The 17,966-nt window shown below is 41.0% G+C and overlaps 1 protein-coding gene across 1 annotated transcript in view; it reads left to right on the forward strand.

The window, feature by feature from the left end:
- Positions 1-16,546: 16,546 nt before the first annotated feature.
- The window catches only part of ofcc1 (orofacial cleft 1 candidate 1), a gene marked incomplete at both ends in the record, with an annotated part of 89,511 nt that continues 88,091 nt past the window's right edge, over positions 16,547-17,966 (forward strand). The window contains one exon of the mRNA XM_079234278.1: positions 16,547-16,576. Coding sequence (XP_079090404.1) covers positions 16,547-16,576 — 30 coding nt within the window. The remainder of the gene's footprint in view (positions 16,577-17,966) is intronic.

Consider the following 17,966-nt stretch of genomic DNA (forward strand, 5'->3'; position numbering starts at 1 on the left):
AAGCGGAGGGGAGCCAGAGAGGAAAGGGAGGTGTGGGAGATGAGGGAGGGCAGGGGTAAGAGGTGAGGGAGAAGGATGGGGGGGACAGGGGAGGGGGACAAGCGGGGATGAACCGAGGAGAAGGGTGAAGAGAGGGGAGAGCAGGTGCTTATTGGCAACTATTGTGAGTTTAGATTGAATGTTTTTACAGTTTGGTCGATCATTTTCTGATGACCATTTTTGATCAATTTCTTTTAATTTGAGATTTAACAATGATTCTTTAGAGATTACAGACACGGCTAAATTTGGGAGGTTACAGATTGAATGAGGGAGCTGGATAACAACAGTAAGAATGAAAAAAGGCTTGTTAAAAATATAATGATGATGAGGAAGGAGACAGAGACAACAGAGCGAGCTTCCGCAATGAGGATAAGGATATCTGTTGAGGGTAAGGGGTGGGGAAGAAGAGGGAGGTGAGAATGTGGAAGAAGGGAGAGTTGGGGGAGGTGGGGAGGGGGTGAGGGAAGAGGAGGAGACAGGAGCCGCATAATGAAGCGCTGGGCTAATTTGGAGAACTCCAGCTGGCTGAAGCCAGAGGGCCTGAGCTTCCAGAACATCTGAAGCACCTTAATGCTGCACACACACACAAACACACACACACACACCAACACACACAAATATTGCAACTCAACACAAACATGCATGTAGCATCATTGGAGTTGTGCAAACACGCACACTAGCACATGCACACTAAACATCACACACTCTCTTTGACCTGAACCTTTTTCGCAACTAACCTCAGCTACACACACACACACACAAGCACACGCACTCACACACACACACACACACACACACACACACACACACACACACACACACACACACACACAAGCAAACCTTACACACTACAAACACTATAAAACATCAATACATCGGTATGGTGTGTTTCTGTGTATGCGTATGCCTGTGGTGATGTTTGGGTTGTGGATAAATAAGGTCGAAGACTCGGTTGATTCTCTTTTGTGTTAGTTTGCGTATCGTGGAGTTATTAGAAGGAAGACGCTGGTACCCATGTTTTTCTTACAGGATCCGTTGCCCCACAGTCGGGTGATATGACTTTCCATGCAACCTGTGCATCATGCAGATTTAGGAAGAACAGAGGTAACAAAAAATACCATATTTTCCATTACAAATCCCTATTTTTTATTTGCTTACTTTCAGATAAAATGCACACGCTGTTTCCAACTGTGGTTGTATTTGTGATTGTGCCGAGATTTCTAGAACCAAAGAAAACACTTTCCATTCCATGTAATTCCATATAAACAGACAGAAAAATAAAGAACCGTCACTTTATGCTGCTTCTACTGCATGTGCAAGTAGCATACCAATTAAAGACCAGTGATGGCTATTAAAAGCCAACTTATTAGATCCACTGGATTCATGGTAAAGGCGACATGTTTATAATACAGGAAGATGATGCCTTCTATGTGTTTTACATTGTCAATACAGATGTCAATCATGTTTTTGTGGGAACGCCTTACAAACAGTGTCAGGTTCCCTGATGAAGAGAGTTGCCAACTGCCACTGTTTGCCTTCATCATTCTATCAACCACATTGTGAATCTTTGAGCAGAACACGATTGGCTGAAATGTAGGAGTAAAATTCCTTTTCTCTGAGGCTACATCACGGTAATGGCTTAAAACACAGCTGGATTAGAGCCTCTCTGGTTTACAACCATAAGGTTTCCCATCTGCAAACAATGCCCAACTATGTTTTGTTGCCCTCCTCCATTTGGTTAACCTCAAGCCTTTATGGTTACCTACGGGTGGCTCGGGGTGATGGCATTTGACTTAAGACTAGAGCCAAAGTGAAATGCTGACTAATCTGTAACATCTGGCACATTTTATGAGAGAAGAGAGGGTGAAAATGATGCCAGGTTGGCAGGTGGAGTAGTGAGGAGCACTCATAATCCATTTATATAGCCGCACACATACACACATGTACACACATGTACACACAATACTTTCCATTGCCAGGGTGTGGTGGATACCGATGCCAAGCAGCTTGTCTCTGTAGGCCCAATGAATTGTATGACCCAGAAAGTTAACCAACACACAATCAAGCGCTTGTCCATTATCACATTGAAATACACCTACAAACTCTTTCTTGCGATCAGCCGGGCCTTCAGTCCCAAAGCACCATGAGCTCCAGACCTGGAGCTGTCAGCAACTCCTGTACTCTAATACATGCTACTCAGAGTAGGCCTACAGCACAGGTCCGTTCAAAAGAAAGAACAAACAGACCCACAAATGAATGCAGAACTGCCATTACTATTTAAATTAGCACATCATTCATTGCAATATAAGGCCATGTCTCCTGGGAAGGAGACCATTTAAAATACTGTGAAAGACTACATCACTATCCAAAGTTGTTGAGCAGTGTTAAGGTTGCTTGTGGGTGAAAGTGCTCAGGGATCATTTGAAGACAGCAAAAAAAATGCAGTAATCTTGTAAGTATATGAGAAATTGACCATTCTTCTCGTTTGGTTTTGAGTTGCATCCGTTTATGGTCTCAATTGCTAGTTGCAAGTCTTCTTCAATATTCTTCATATTATGATCATTTAGTAGATTATGGTCTCATTTAGAGTAAAACAGGCGATGAAGCATGCTTTAGGGTGTGGCTACCTTGGGATTGAAAGGTCGCTACCAAGGCGTTGTCTGGTCTGGGAGTTGTCCAACTGTGAAAGGGTTAAAAAGTTAACTTCAACCCTTTCACAGTTCGTTTTCAGTTCTGTTGCACTTAGCTGCAGCCTGTTGTGTCATTTCTGGTGGCAAAAAGCCCAAAACCAAGATGGGAACGGCCGACATGCTGAACTTGAGGCTTCAAGACGGTGGTCCATGAACCTGTGGGTGGGGTGGGGAGGTCTTGGTGATAAATCCACCTCTAATTTCCAGTCAATGGTACAGCTTTATTTTCTTCAGGATAACATTGACATGCTTTTTCATGACTGTTCCCAGTTGGGAGCTGAGAACCACAATTCCAGCATAATCATTCAGGGTTAAACAAATAACATTAGGAAATGATCATGGGATTTGATGAATCGGTTATTGTGGCAATGTAGATTTGCAGATTGCACACAATGAGCATCGAAAGTGTTATGTTTTACGTTTGAATCTGCAGTTGGAGTTTATGCTCTCAGTTTAGGGTTTCATCAAGGTTCCCACACACACATGCAGCCATGTACATGCTCTTCTTCAGCAGAGACCCTCTATACCTTCCCAACACACTGAAGTACTCTGATAATCACTGGAAAAATGAAACTGTTATGACACACAATAGAACATAAAAGGGAAAGAAACACATGCAACACACATTAACAAAGAGTTTACTCCTTGTTCTAAGCTGTACCATGTAGCAATCACACGTGTGGTGCGCACCGGGGCGAGAGGAACAGCAACAAATTGGATTTCCCAAGGATGATGGTGTGATGAAAGATTGTGTGTTTTTCTCATCTACCGCCAGTGCTGTTAGAGAGCAGCATGATTAAATAAAACCTTGCCCAAGTTTCAATAAACGCATTATAACAATTGCATTTCCTTGACAAAGATTTAGGGACTGGTGTGATGCGATTGGATTACTGGGGAACATTGAGCTTTTTTAATGCTGTTTTTGCCCTGCCTTAAGTTGAACGTACACCTCCACTTGAGCAAGTTTACGGGATTTCTCTCCTCTCAACATGTGGTTAGGGACACTTTGATGAAGATGATGGAGTTGGCTTTTGCTCAACCCTCCCTCTTCCCAGTCTCTATGCAATGAAGAGAATGCATGGCCAAGCTTCTGCCTTTCACAGCAGTGGTAGATATTGTAAGCGCCTTCATCTAATGCCGGTGGTTTGTGCATAGCATTGTAGTTTATGATGTTATACAAATGTATACGTCCTAAATGCAGAGAAGCCAGGGTCACTGTTTTTTAATTCCCATACTGTGTGGTACTGGAGCACTGCAGCACAAATGGTTGCAAGGCCATACTCACGTACTCTATACTGCCAACCATGAATTATTTATCCAAATAGTAAAGACAAATGTGAGTCATAGCAGACCTACTGCCGCAGAGAGAGAAGTCTGATACACTGATGACAAACAAGGTGAAGGTGACTCATGACTGGAGAGCGAGAGAACATGAGAGCAAATGAAATCAAAGGTGGAGACTAGTTTGTGTGTGTGTGTGTGTGTCTCTGTGTGTGTGCGTGCGTGTGCGTGTGTGTGTCATCCACCATGGTGGGAAGATTGCCTGATTTAGGGTCAACTGTCAAGTCTTATTGATTTAACCTCCAGTGTCAAGTGACACACACAAGCATACTCAGGTATGGCCCAACGCTACCCATCTGTGATTCTGGCAGGTGGCAACAAGCCGGTTAATAACGGCACGCCTTCTTCTTCTTTTTTCCTTTGAACCTGCATCGCTCACACCCTACACACACACACACACACACACACACACACACACACACACACACACACACACACACACACACACACACACACACACACACAGATTACACACTCATAAAGAGGGCTCGTTGGAACCGAGTATGAAAGGTTTCATGCTCAGCTGCATATGTGTTACTCTCTGTACATATTGTATTGATGACTGTGCATGTGTGTGAGGAAGAACTGTAGTATTTCTATAAATACTGCATGTTTAATTTAACTGTTCACACTGAGTTTGCTTACAACAAGGTCACAGAAGAAGAAGAAGAAGAAGAAGAAGAAGAAGAAGAAGAAGAAGAAGAAGAAGAAGAAGAAGAAGAAGAAGAATATATTGTATTTGCATTCCTTAAACAAACCCTTGATGATTAAAATGAAAACTGTTAGGAAGCAGTCAAGAATCATTCAATCTAGTGATAACTTGTTCATGGGTTTATAAGATGTTTCTGCACATGCTGGTTAGCTATCTTCATTATCTTACCCAGAGGCAGACTGTTACAGAAACCCTGTCATTAAATTATTAAAGAAAAATACCCCCATAGCCGATGACAATTGTTCCTAACAATTGTTCCTAGTTAAGATGTTGAGCTGCTGTCATCTAAAGTGCCAATAAATCACCCAACAACACTAATGCGCACTAACATAGATGACTTTATAAGTGACTAAGTCCATAACTCAAAGTTGACTTTCTGACAAACATAGGTACTGTACAATTAGCCTAATCACATTCTCCTTCATGTCAAGTGAGATGCATATAGAATGATTAGCCAAATGCAAAAAGTACTTTTGAGTTACATAACTTACTTCCGTAGTCAATTCAATCATCTCCCCTTATTGTGATGTCTGTGTCTGTAGAGCTGACTTGGATTCAGAGTGTCAAAGTAAGCCCAAGGTTCCGTATTAATATCCATCAACGGCCTGGCGCAAGCTGGCACCTCTCCTTGATCACCAGAGCCTTGTCAGCACACTCACATCTCATTCAATCAGGGGGAACTGCTGGATGCCGACTGACGAAGTGATGTGGCATTGACAGCCCGGCAGACAGAGAAACAGAGGGATGATAACAAGAAGGACGGAGAGATGGGTGGAGAAATGGATGGATGGCGAGTGGACAGTTTCTGAGCCAAAAACACAGTCAAGCTAATGGTGCAACATGCAGACTGATGGGCAGTTGACCAGCCAAATGCAGCAGATGCTGAAGGACCAATAAAGGGTTCAACAAAAGAACAGATGACGGTGCTAAAGAAGCACTTCACTGTGACCCAATCCCCAAGGAATGCTTTGGAAACATGTGTGCCAAGCTGACAGGAGCACAGTTAAAGATCTGAATAAAACGGTGTGCTTTTATGTCTGAAACTGACTGGAAAAAAAACAGAGAGATATGCAACTGTTATTATGATTATCTCAACAGGCATATGACATTATGGAATGTCATAAAAAAAAGTGACATTGAGTAATGACAAAAACATGCAACAATATGCCACAAAGTGTTCTGTGTCAAATTCACTCCCAACTAAAGTGACATGCAGGTTCCCCAACGCAAAATAAAAATAGAAAGGCGAACATTATTATAATGAGAAGAAATTGTTTTATTATTGTTTCCCCTTTACTCTCCGTTAGAGGCATCCAGCATTCTCCACAGCATAGCTCACAGTTTCTCCCTGCTTGCACTCTCTCCTTGGAGGGAAAGTCAAAAGGTTTTTCATTTATCTCAAACCGAAGACAAAGCACAAAACATGACTCCCCTGAGAGACCCACGAGGAAACTGTGAACACCTTGCCCCAAATATCTGATCTTGGAAGAGCAGAAAATAGCATGCACGTATTTGTTTGCCGGGACGAAGACTTCCCTCATTCCCCAGACACACTGTTGTCATTGAACATGCTGCTGCCGTGTGTTACGCATATAAAAATAAACTTCGATTTCTATTGGGGAAATAAAACACCTCCCAAGAACAAAAGATAATTGTATTGATTTGTTGAGCATGTGGAGCAGTTCAAAGAGCGTCTGTTGGTAATGTTTTGAGCGCCGAGATCTTGCAGGTGCGTGCATTCGCCGACTTGTGTGTCTGTATTGCGTCAGTTTGTGTTGTTTGTATTGACAGAGCTCTCACCGATGCTGCAAACTAAATGGATCATTGGGCTTTTTAACTTGAGTTTGAGAAGACGCTTAAAGGCACCAACAACTACGATGAAAGATACAGACTTGCAGGCAAAAAGTTTTGAACTCATTCAGTAGGTGTGTGTAACACAAATGCAAATAAGAATTGTGTGAGAAGTCAAGTGGCTTAAAGTCAGTGAATGGCCAACCTGTCGTTTGGTTCCTTTTAAGTCGATTAAGTGTTGATGCAGCGTTCTGCATTTTAAATGCAATCCACTGAACAAGTGCACAGCAGGGGACTTCAACAACAATGCATTCTGTGGTTGCATTTCATCTTTTAATACGAAATAAAATGGCATTTCATGGTTGCTTTCACCGTAACATTTCACGACTGAGTCTGAACAAAGTCAGTGACAACAGTTAATCAGACTCACTAAGAGGAACCGGAAATGTCAGTTATGGCTGATGGCTCATGGAAACATTTCCTCATCTATAGGCAAGCTTCTCTCTCGGTCCGCTTCCTCTCGCTCTCTCTGGTGCTTGAAGCTATGCTAAATCGGATAGATTTGTGCATTGATAAAGGCAGCTACTCGAAGAGCCAAAGAGCAAAATAGTAATTATGCTCTCTTTGCCTTTATTATCGTATGTTCTATTTGAGTCACTATCAGTGACATTCTCCCTCTGTCAGTCACAAACACATACACAGAGGCAATAATAATAATAATTCAATCAGGATTATGAATACTGATTGATGCATTATTACAACCTAGTGCTGTACTTCGTTTTATTTATGTATCGATGTATATATATATTTACCCGTTTTATTTGTCAGTACATGCATGTTAATTCATTTAATGATCACATGGAATTGCTGCAGCTATCATTTTTCTATTGACCACGGGAAAAAGAAGCCGTCGTGCTGGAAGAAGCTAATGGTGGAATAAAGGCCAGCATAAACCATGAGCTGCATTTCATTCCTCTGCTTGTCCGTGCAAGAGACATAAAAAGAAGAAATGAGCAAGAAAAGTGAGAAACTCTCTTTGCCTTTTGCCTGGAAGGTGTTTTCTGCAGTGGCTCTGGTTGTGTCCAGTGACCACAATGTGCAGTCTAGCACAGTCGTCTCAGATGTGGCGGTTATGTAGTCAGTCCTCTCCGACACCTAAGGGTGCTTTCACACCTGACCTGTTCGATCTGGTTAGAACCAACTCAGATCCATTTGCCTGGTTAGTACGGTTTGTTTGGTGTTTGGGTGAAAGCTGTCAAGCTGATTTTATTTCTTCAGGTGGGTCCTGATTACCACCAAAACTATCCAATCAACGAGTTACCTGTCAGTCTGTGTGACGTCATGTTTACTCCTCTTGCTTTTGTTTGTATCAATCGTCGTTGTGAACCAGAACTAAAATGCAACAATGTATCTTTCCGTTCCCCCTGGTTCGGATCAAATCAACCCAACTGCAGGTGTGAAAGCACCCGAAAAGGTTCTGAAAGCATTCCTGATTCCAACCTCCTCCAGCCCATTGCAGTCTTGAAAGAGTGTCAGATGTCTGCAAACATCAATTTGCAGCAGCAAAAACATTTAGCCACAGATGGTAATAGAATAATTGCTCCAAAGGAGATGTGTAAAATCCTTCTCAGGGAGACCCCCATGCTGCCCAGCCTTAGGGGGCAGACTGCTAACCTCTTCCCAGAGACGGTGACCCGCAGACGGTCAGGGGAGCAATAAGACTGGGCCTTCAAACTCAGGTTAGTGGGAGGGATTCAGGGAGCAGACATGACCATATTGTTTTGCCAAACCCACATTCATATGAAACATCAATGAGCCCAGATATATAATTAAACACACACACAATCCTAATCAAGAAGAACACGTGGCGCTTTGCATACCTGAACACCAACACACGTGGGACAGAGATTCTCTCTTATATTCAGCATATATAGCAAAAAAAACAACTCTCTTCCTCTTTCACCCACACACACACACAAACACACACACACACTCAGAGAGAGAGAAAGTTTCAATCTGGTTATCAGCCCTGGTCTCTTGGCTACAGGGCTTGTGGGATACCCCGGCTTCTTGGCAGTCATTTCTAACACAAGCTGGAAAAGCAGGCTTTGGGTTTTTGTTTGTGTGTGTCCGTCCTTCTGACTCATTTTTTGTTTTTTACACGAGTGTGAGTGTGTTTTTGTTGAGGCAGATGCATTTCATATGGGCTTTTGTTTGTGTGATAACTTGTGTCTGCATGCCTCTGCGTACATGCACATTTTCTTGTGTGTGCAGATTGTTGCAGGCGAAAACAGAGCTATAAATAGATAGACACTGAAAAATAAATTACACATATGTGAGTAAACGGCAATCAGTTGGAGAATAAGAAAAGGCAGAACCAGCTACAACTTGATGTGCATGGTTTCTAAAACAAATGAATCTACTTCTTTTTTACTTTATGCAACAAAAGGATTTCCAAATGTTTTTATGCAAGACTTTTTTTGGGGCTGTTACTTCATTTTTAATCGCAGGCAAAACTACATTTTAGATTTATATGTGAATGTATAAATGATAGAAGTGCAGAGTCTAAATTTTAAACATGTTCTATTCTTTCTTTTATTTGGGCTAAATTGCCTCAGGGGCAAAAGAAAATCTTTAACATTTCATATCGTGTTCCTCAGACACTGTCTTCACACTTTACAGAGAGTTTTCATATCTGAGTTATTCTAATTCTGTGTTTCAATACCAGCAGCTTTTCGGCAAATTTGAGAACTTTGTATATACTGTATATTGTTGAGAGCATTGTAGATCATAATACAACATAATAATAAGGCATAGTTCAATTTCTGCCATCAGACCATAATTACACAATCTAAAAGATCAGGGTGATGAAATGATTTTTAAGGCAAAGTTTAAAAGAAGGATATCCGTTTACATTTCACTTACACGTTTTCCTAAGAAATACCACATGCACTCCTAACTGCTGTTTTTTACTGCCTCCTGTCTGGGCTTTCAGGTCACCTCTATACCTTTAATTACCTCCATCTGTCCATCCATGCATCTCTCCATCCATATATTCATTCTCTACCTTTTGGCTTCTCCGTGGCAATGATTCAACTAAAGAACGACAGAACAGCTTTTTCTGCAAGAGACAGACATTTGTTACAGCTCTCTGGTGTTGAGCAGTACGTGTTATGTGAAGTCTTTTTTGACATACGGATTAAACCACTCTCTTCAACACAATTCAGACAATTTTAGGTTGGATGTTGACCACACAAGTACTGGCATTTGCTGAACCCTATCACCAGGGAAACCAAATTTGCAATATATTTTCTGGTGCATGAAGTACAGGGTATGCGACACATGTACAGCTTTGCATTTATACATTCGGCATCGTCATAACTGATATAGTAGGGGAAAGATTGCTGTCAACTGAACTGTGGGACTTGAGGGTTGAGTTGTTGTCACAGGCTATGACGATTCTGATCTAAATGTACAGTTTTTCTCTCTGTTGTGTCTCACCAAAATATGTGTTACCTCCACCTGTAACTCCTGTTTACTCCTTCTGCCTGTCTCCCTCTCTCTCCTGCTCACTCTCTCTCCCTCCATCGCCCTCTCTCTCCCTCCCTCTCTCTCTCTCTCTCTTCTACGTCATGTCTCCTCTCTCTCTCTCTGTCTCTCATAATCCACGCTGTCATCAACAGATTCAGATTTAAGCTTGCATGTCCTCCTGGAGGCCACTGAAGATGAAACGTAGCTGCTAGTTTGGCTCATAAATGTCTCACTATGTGCTGATGTGCCAGGAGCCCTCCTTAACTGGTTGACTGTTGCCTTAGCAGCCTTCTTAGCAAAACCAACACACACCCTCTACCATTTCCAGCACATTTGCATACATGACTTGTACCCCCTTAATCCTAAAAAAAGCAGATGGGTTGGTTTAAGATTTGATTTATCTCGAGATAACATCATTGGTATGCATGATGTTAAAGGAAGGGGATGCAGAGATGGTGAGGTAACCTCCCTGCCAGCCAGCCAGAGCGCTAACATTGCTGAAAGGCAAAAAGAGGAGATTTACTAATCCCCACCTGCTTGTCAGGAGATTTTTAGTTACCTGCTAAGGCAGCCAGCCAGTAGAAGAAATGTTGGAACTGAGTCAATGTGATCATGTGCGTGTGTATATGTGTGCATGCTTGAACAAGCTAGTGAATATAAAGAAACAACTGAGGGTATATGTGACACGGTGGGAAAAAAAATGGCTTGTGTGCTTGAGAGAAATGACGTGTGTTTGTGAGCGCGCAAAGGACCGCCCCACGCAAAAAGAAAACAAAGAAAAATATCTTCAGGGGAGGCCTTTTTAGTTAAAAAAGCGTTTTCACGCAGAGATCTATAGTGTCATTAGACAGAAACGGCCACAAACAAGCTTACTAGACAGACATACTCTGCAGCTGTGCATCTGAACACCACTCATGCTGACTCACCCGTAGTTCTGCACTATAAAATGACATTGCTTCCTTTTCCTGTTGTAAAAAAATAAACAAGAACACTGAGCACTGAGCACACTCCAATAAGGCCGTGAATACAAGTGCTGGGAGAAAAAAAGTGCAAGATTATTTTGCGAAATAATCATCAATGTCCATTAGAAGCTGGAGTTGGCATGAAGATCTTGTCTTTTTCGACATCCAGGATCCTTCTTTCTGCTGTTACAATGTTTACTGGTCAAGCAAAATAATACAGACACAGACACACAGGTGGGAACTGACACTGAGAAGAAAAAGAATAGCTGTTGCGTGTATCACTAAATAAAGACATATTTCAATGAATGTGTATATTCATCACTTCCATTGTCCAAACTTGAAAGCACTCAATTTGGATTTTGTTGTGAAATGTGCTTGCAAAATGATTACAAACAGCTCTGTACTGCTGCCCTCCTCCCTTTTAATAAACCAGGTTAGTCTTCTCCTTGACTCAAGTTGTTTAATGACCATAGCTAATGCCGCTGTGCTCTCCCCTCTCTTTGTCTTGTCTGTGTAGCCAGCCTAATCGCTGCTGACAGTCAGCTTTGCTCTTTTATTAGCTCTGCGTCGCTTGCAATCAGTGACAGTGAAGTCAGGCAGCAGGAAGGGCTTGTGTGAACTCAACACCCACTCGGACTCGATGTTTAGATTTGCACACACACACACACACACACACACACACACACACACACACACACACACACACACACACACACACACACACACACATGTGTGTTTGCATTTTCACAAATAAACTTGCACTCTTCCGAAGCCATGTCAACAAACACCTGACCTCCTCACGCACGTGTACGTATGCACACATTTGACTCACGTGCATAAATTCACAAATGCAAACACAGACACGCATGTAGGCACATTTACACGTTTCTCCACACATCAAAATAATGAAACAACCTCGACTAGGCAGCCACTGGCCTCACTGTATGTGGGTCAGGCCCATGCAAAGCTGTATCGATTTATCAGGCCGTGCGTCTGACTGGGTGCCACCACGTTGAAAAGGCTGACTGCTAATACGACAGCTATGAAGCATAGCCAAAAACACACACACACACACACACACACACATTCACAGACGAGAGGTTCCACAGTTTGCTCGCCTCTTCTTGTCAGTGCCCCACGAATTGGCAGACAATGGACTTGTTTGATAAAGAGGAGGGCTGACATTCGAACGGGCAATTTGTGAGCGACGGGGTGGGAGAGAGGGATGGGGGCGGGAAGGGAGGGTCAGGAATTTGCCTCACTCCCTATAAAGAATGTAGCGTCACCCATATGTGCGTCTGCCCTGGTGCATACTCGGTGGAGTGGAAGGGCAGGGATGCGAGAGTGCTCGCTCCCTTTTTCTTTCTCTCTCTATTTCCAGTCTACTTTGCAGGGCTGACGAGCCTTTCTCCCCACTCTGGTGCAGAGCTAATGCTGTTTTGTCTATTGCATTAAACCATGCAGCGGCCATTTAGGACACTATGTAGGCCACAGCAAGGAGAGGGATGGCTTTAAAACCTGAGCCAGTTGAGGTCAGAGCAGCGCATAACTCAGTCACAGTGAAATATTTCCCAACATTTTAAAAGCTGAAAAGTCACTCATCCTGAATGGCCAGCACCCATCCTTCCCACCAGTAAACGTGTTGCACGCTTCATTTAAGTGCTTTTGAACGAGGTCTTATTAATCCCCCTAACTGCTGGTTTGCACCTCATATTTACCACAGCTGACCTTTTGACCTGGCCACTGGCTAACATCTAATGTTGAAAATTGGCTAATTTGTGAAATGGCAGAATTTGGGGGTAAAGACCACTTAGAGCTAATGGCTGTCTCATCTGAATATAAGCGCCATGCTTCGGGGAGGGCAAGCGTGGGGCAGCAGTGCTACCAGTGTTGGTGAGGTGTATTTGCAAGAATTGCCCATCCAAAGGAAGCCAGATATTTCTCCCCCGAACATCAATCTGAATAGCTAAGACTTTCACTGCCTCCATTATCTCACCATTCGTTATCCTTGTATGCTGTAGGCTTTTTCTCAATTACAGCCATTTATGGTTTCTGGAGTAATTACATCAAAGTCGAGTCAGTTACCTGTAAGGTGTGTTCTACTGTAAATTAATTTGGAAGTTTCTGTCTTACTTCCTTTTCATTTTGGTAGTAATGGGCTGTACTTGTTCTTATGCAAGACAACCAGAGGGCTGAATGAATTCTGAGGCAGGAAACTGACCTCATGAGGGAGGGAGACAGAATTTCAAGAGTTCAGAGACATTTCCATTAAAGCCGGTAGACAGAACATGATATGTGACAAACGATGCCAGACAAGCATATTGTGCCAAGCCGTTACATGCATGCGGAAAAGCTTACATGTAGATTATTGCTCTTTGTCTCTCTGTCATGTACAAAATAAAATGCAACAAATCATTAATACAACAATTTAGCTATAAACTGTTGGATATTATATTTTATAGATTACATTTTGTTTTTCATCAAAGTATACTAGATTTATTTTATAACCTAAGCTAAGCGTACGGTACATACAATGGTCAGGAGACACTTTTTTAGTTCCATGTAATGGATTCTGCAGCCTACAATTTACATCAAAGTATTTTCCCATTCAACGGTTCTGGTTGCCAAATAAAGGTATTTTCATCATGCATTTAGAAAATACATTCAAGAAAAATTACTTGTATGCAATCTGCCTATTCATGTTTTTTTTTTTTTTTTCTACCTTAATCAGGCAATGATGTATTTTCCTGTCCGATGGAAATATGTATAAGCAAATAGCAAGTTGTTGAAATTATTTTTTAATCGATACAACATGTTTTCCCTGAAATTACGCAAGAAGTGTGCAAGATTCCAGCAATACCTGAGAAAACTAATTTATTCCTCTACTCACTGTAATTTGAGTATTGGATGTTTCGCTATCTCTGTTACCTTCAGCATATTTAGCCAGCCTTCATTTGCACTCGTCGTTAAGGCTAACAGCTTATTCAGCCTGTTTATGGATGGCCCCTCAGAGCTAAATTAATGGAAGAGGCTTTGGGGACCGGGGAGGAAAGTCATAAGCAAGACTGTAATGCTCATTTGCAACGTAGAGGCTAATTACCAATTTGCCACTCTCCAATCTTGTTTCATAATACGTTCACGGCTCAACTTCTTCTGTGTTTCGGTGCCTGCGAGCAATGTATGACTTTTATACAACAGAGGATGCTTTGCTTCTGTCTTTATAACTTCATGTGCTGGAGATATTGAGCTCTAGACTTTCCCCACACAGGCCCACATCTAACACTCGCTCATGTGAGAATGGTGCTGAGATTGCCTTCAGCTTTGACTGCGTTCTATATTATTATGTTTTGTCTCGCAGAGAAAGACAGAGAGGACAAAACATTGACGGGAAAGAGCTCAACTGAACACCAGTCGTCAGTCTTAGATACTCTCCAATGATAAAGCTGAAAAAAATAACTTCATTGAGATTCAGAAAGGACAGAGGAAAAATAACTAAATCTGAACAATACATTATGACACCTTAACTTTATTGTACAGCTTACATCCAAAAAGCGCACAAATATGATCATGTCATGTAATCTGGATCATTAATTACAAAAAGTAGCACTGTAAAACATCACAGCCCTGTTCAGTTATGTCCACTTACTTCTTCTCTTTAAGTTTTAGATTTTGAATTTAACTGTTCAAGTTAAACTTAGTTAAACTTACAATAATGCTTTGTGTTGACTTCCTTGAGGGATGTTAGTGTAAATTGAACTTGGCTGTTTAAGTTATCAGTAAAAAAAAGAAAAGGCTGAAAACGGCAGGAGTAGGGGGATAAAAACAAAAAATGCTGTCATGTTTGAGATTTAGGTAAACTGTCTTTTTTTAAACCATGGCCAGGTTGAAGCCTGGCCATAATCTACTGGTTAAACACTGCAGATAAGTCATACTTAAATTCCAATGAAAATATAGGCATTTTGTGGTAAACAAGAAAGGACTATTTCCACCGGCGGAGGGAGTCTATTAACCTGACAACCTCCAGTGAATCAAGGCGGAGCAATGTTACTTTCCACCTGCAACAAGTAGAGCCGACTGAACAGAGGGCTCTGAGGATTCTTTTCGCTTTGCTTTGGCACAAAATGGTGAGTTTAAATTATGACTTTAAGTATTTTTCTTAATTAATAGCATGTGTAACGTTAGTAATATAACACAGCTATGTAGGTCGTGCTTTTCAATGGTACGGAAAAGGCTAACTTTGTGGCTCTAATGTTTAGCTAGCTTAACAATGGGCAATAGTTTTGCCCATTTATAAGCTATTGGTTTTTAAAGTGACCGCAATTGTTTTCTTCTCCATTTATGTTACGTTTTTCGCTCAACACCCCTCCCCCCTCCAGCTAGCTTGTTAGGTTAGCTAGCTAGCTAGCTAGCTAGCGTGTGTTAGCTAGCTAGCATCCATAACATTAAGCAGTCTGAATGTGTAGTCATACAGGTGAGGGCATTGAAGGCTGAGTCACTGCCCGTGCTTGCTTGCTCTTTGTATTTTATTTTGACCTGACTGTATGCTAAATGTATTTATTAATGTGTTGATATTTAGTTTATATGCCAGTAATTACTTATTGCAGAGCATGCTGTATGCTTAATGCAGAGCATTGTATTAAGCATATATAATTAAGCATGTATGCTTAATGCAGAGCATGCTGTAGGGACGCAGCTGCGCACTGAGCACAGACTGTATTGTGGAGATGATGACACGGACTTGGGGTTATAGTTTTATCCTGTTGTAGATTAAAAGCATTCATTTAAAATCCCCTTTGCTATGTTTTACACAGTTAAACGGAGCTTGCAAGTTTAATATAAATTATTGAATATTACATTTTTATGTAGGTTATTTTAATATTTAGACTTAACATGCTTAAGATGGATTATGCTGGTTAGGATCTGGAACTAAATATTTTACAAACAAGTTATTACTAACAATTACACAATAAATGACATGTATTCTAGTAATCTTGACAGGTTGGAAGGTTTCAGACCCTTGCAATACTCATCCGACATAATCCAGATGTGTGATGTAAGACACTGTATTTACACATTTACTACACTCAATGGTTGTAATGCGACAATGGTAACATGTTGTGTGTTCATTAGCTTTATTACCAGCGTCGGAAATACACGAGGAGAAGGGCAAAACTGCCCCTAAGAAATATAATTTTGTCTCTGATATCTATGAGGAGAGGGGCAAAAAATGCCCCCATAATTTCCTCTAATAATTATGATAATTTAATGAATTTTTCAAAAACATCGTAGCCTAAATGACCTGGTCCAGTTGCCATAGAATATTTTTGATTTCCGCCTTAACTGATGTTGCGTGAAGAAAAAAAAGAAAGAAAAGAAAAAAGGAGCGCACCTGTGACTGCGAGTGTGAGGAAAAATGAGGATCAGCCAACAGTCTCCATCACCATCTCAGGTTCGAAAGAAATACGTGGCCTTTCGTCACCATGCGACCAAGCAACACACCATCGCCTAGGGTGAGTGATAACAAGTAATAATTATTTTGAAATGATTTAGTTCGCTTTAGCTAGCTAACGTTAGCATCAGCTAGCTCTGATAGTGTGTTAGCTACATAGGCTCGCTTGCAAGCTAGCTATTGCTCAAGTTTATTGTTTATCAATTAATCTATAGGTTACTTACACACATACATTACAAGGATTTCTCTGAAGTGGCTGACTTGTGTTTTTTTATTTTTTTTTATTACATTGTGTGTATTTATCACGAATAGAATTGAGGACACAGAGTGCCACAGCTGACAGCATCCTGCATTGCATCCGGTCACTGCTAATCTCCAAGGGCATCCATAACTGGACGGGTCATCTTGTTGGATGGAGCAGATGGAGCCAGCGTTAACTTTGGATGCAGGCAGGGCATCTACACGTTTTGTTTTTGGTCTTTGTTTTTGGTCTTTGTTTTGTCTGTCCTATCTGTATTTCCTGTACAACATGATTAATGTAGCAAAAAAAAGCAATAAATATCATTTTGAATTATAAAAAAAGACAAAAGTTATAATTATAAGTTATAAGTTAATAGTTGTTTAAAAAATGCAATAACAATAAATTACCACAAAGAAATGAGAATAACATTGAATATGATTGTCTGATTTCTGTTTGTTTTTTTTGTTGAAAAAATCTAAGAAAACACTTTGAATATGTAGACTAATAGTCTTATTATTGCCATTTGATGACAATTGCTCATATTCTGTAAGCCTGGGATTAAACCGCCAATCCTCTGATTGAAGGACGTCCCTGTTCTACCACTGACCCACAGTCGCCCAAGATTATAATAATAAATATAGCCAGTAAATCTCAAACACATCTCAAAGTCAAGCTTGGTTGAGAAATGTGTAAGGGTGAAAACAGGAGACTAAAACGCTTCTAAACTGTAGATTGGTTGTTTTAACACGTACAACCTTTTGTGAGGCTGTTGGAATTATGTTTATGAAATATAATAAAAATTAAAGCTTTATCATATGGTTTTATCAAGTTCTCAGTATCTCACATTTTGCCTCTGCACAGCCACACTACCTTATCTCCATCTGTCTCTCATTATATTATTATTATGTGTCCAATTCAGTCATGTGTCTATTTTTTTGGAGCGTTTACAATGTTCTTGTTCATATTGAAAATGTATGAACCTGTTGTAATTATCTCTAATTTGTCAGAGTACAACCACACCTACAGTCAGTGTCTGTCAGATTGCCTCCACTTGTATGTGGGAACAATGTATAGGAAAACCGTGCACAGATTTCAGTTTAAATAATTTGAGTCTCTTGTCCTTCAGTGAAAAGGTCATGTTTTTTCTATATTCATTTTTCTATTTGGGTGTGTTGAGATGTACTTGTAGCGAATGTTTCAGTCTGTGTAT

This window comes from Taurulus bubalis (genome assembly GCF_910589615.1).
Source record: "Taurulus bubalis genome assembly, chromosome: 18".
Classification (NCBI taxonomy): Eukaryota; Metazoa; Chordata; class Actinopteri; order Perciformes; family Cottidae; genus Taurulus; species Taurulus bubalis.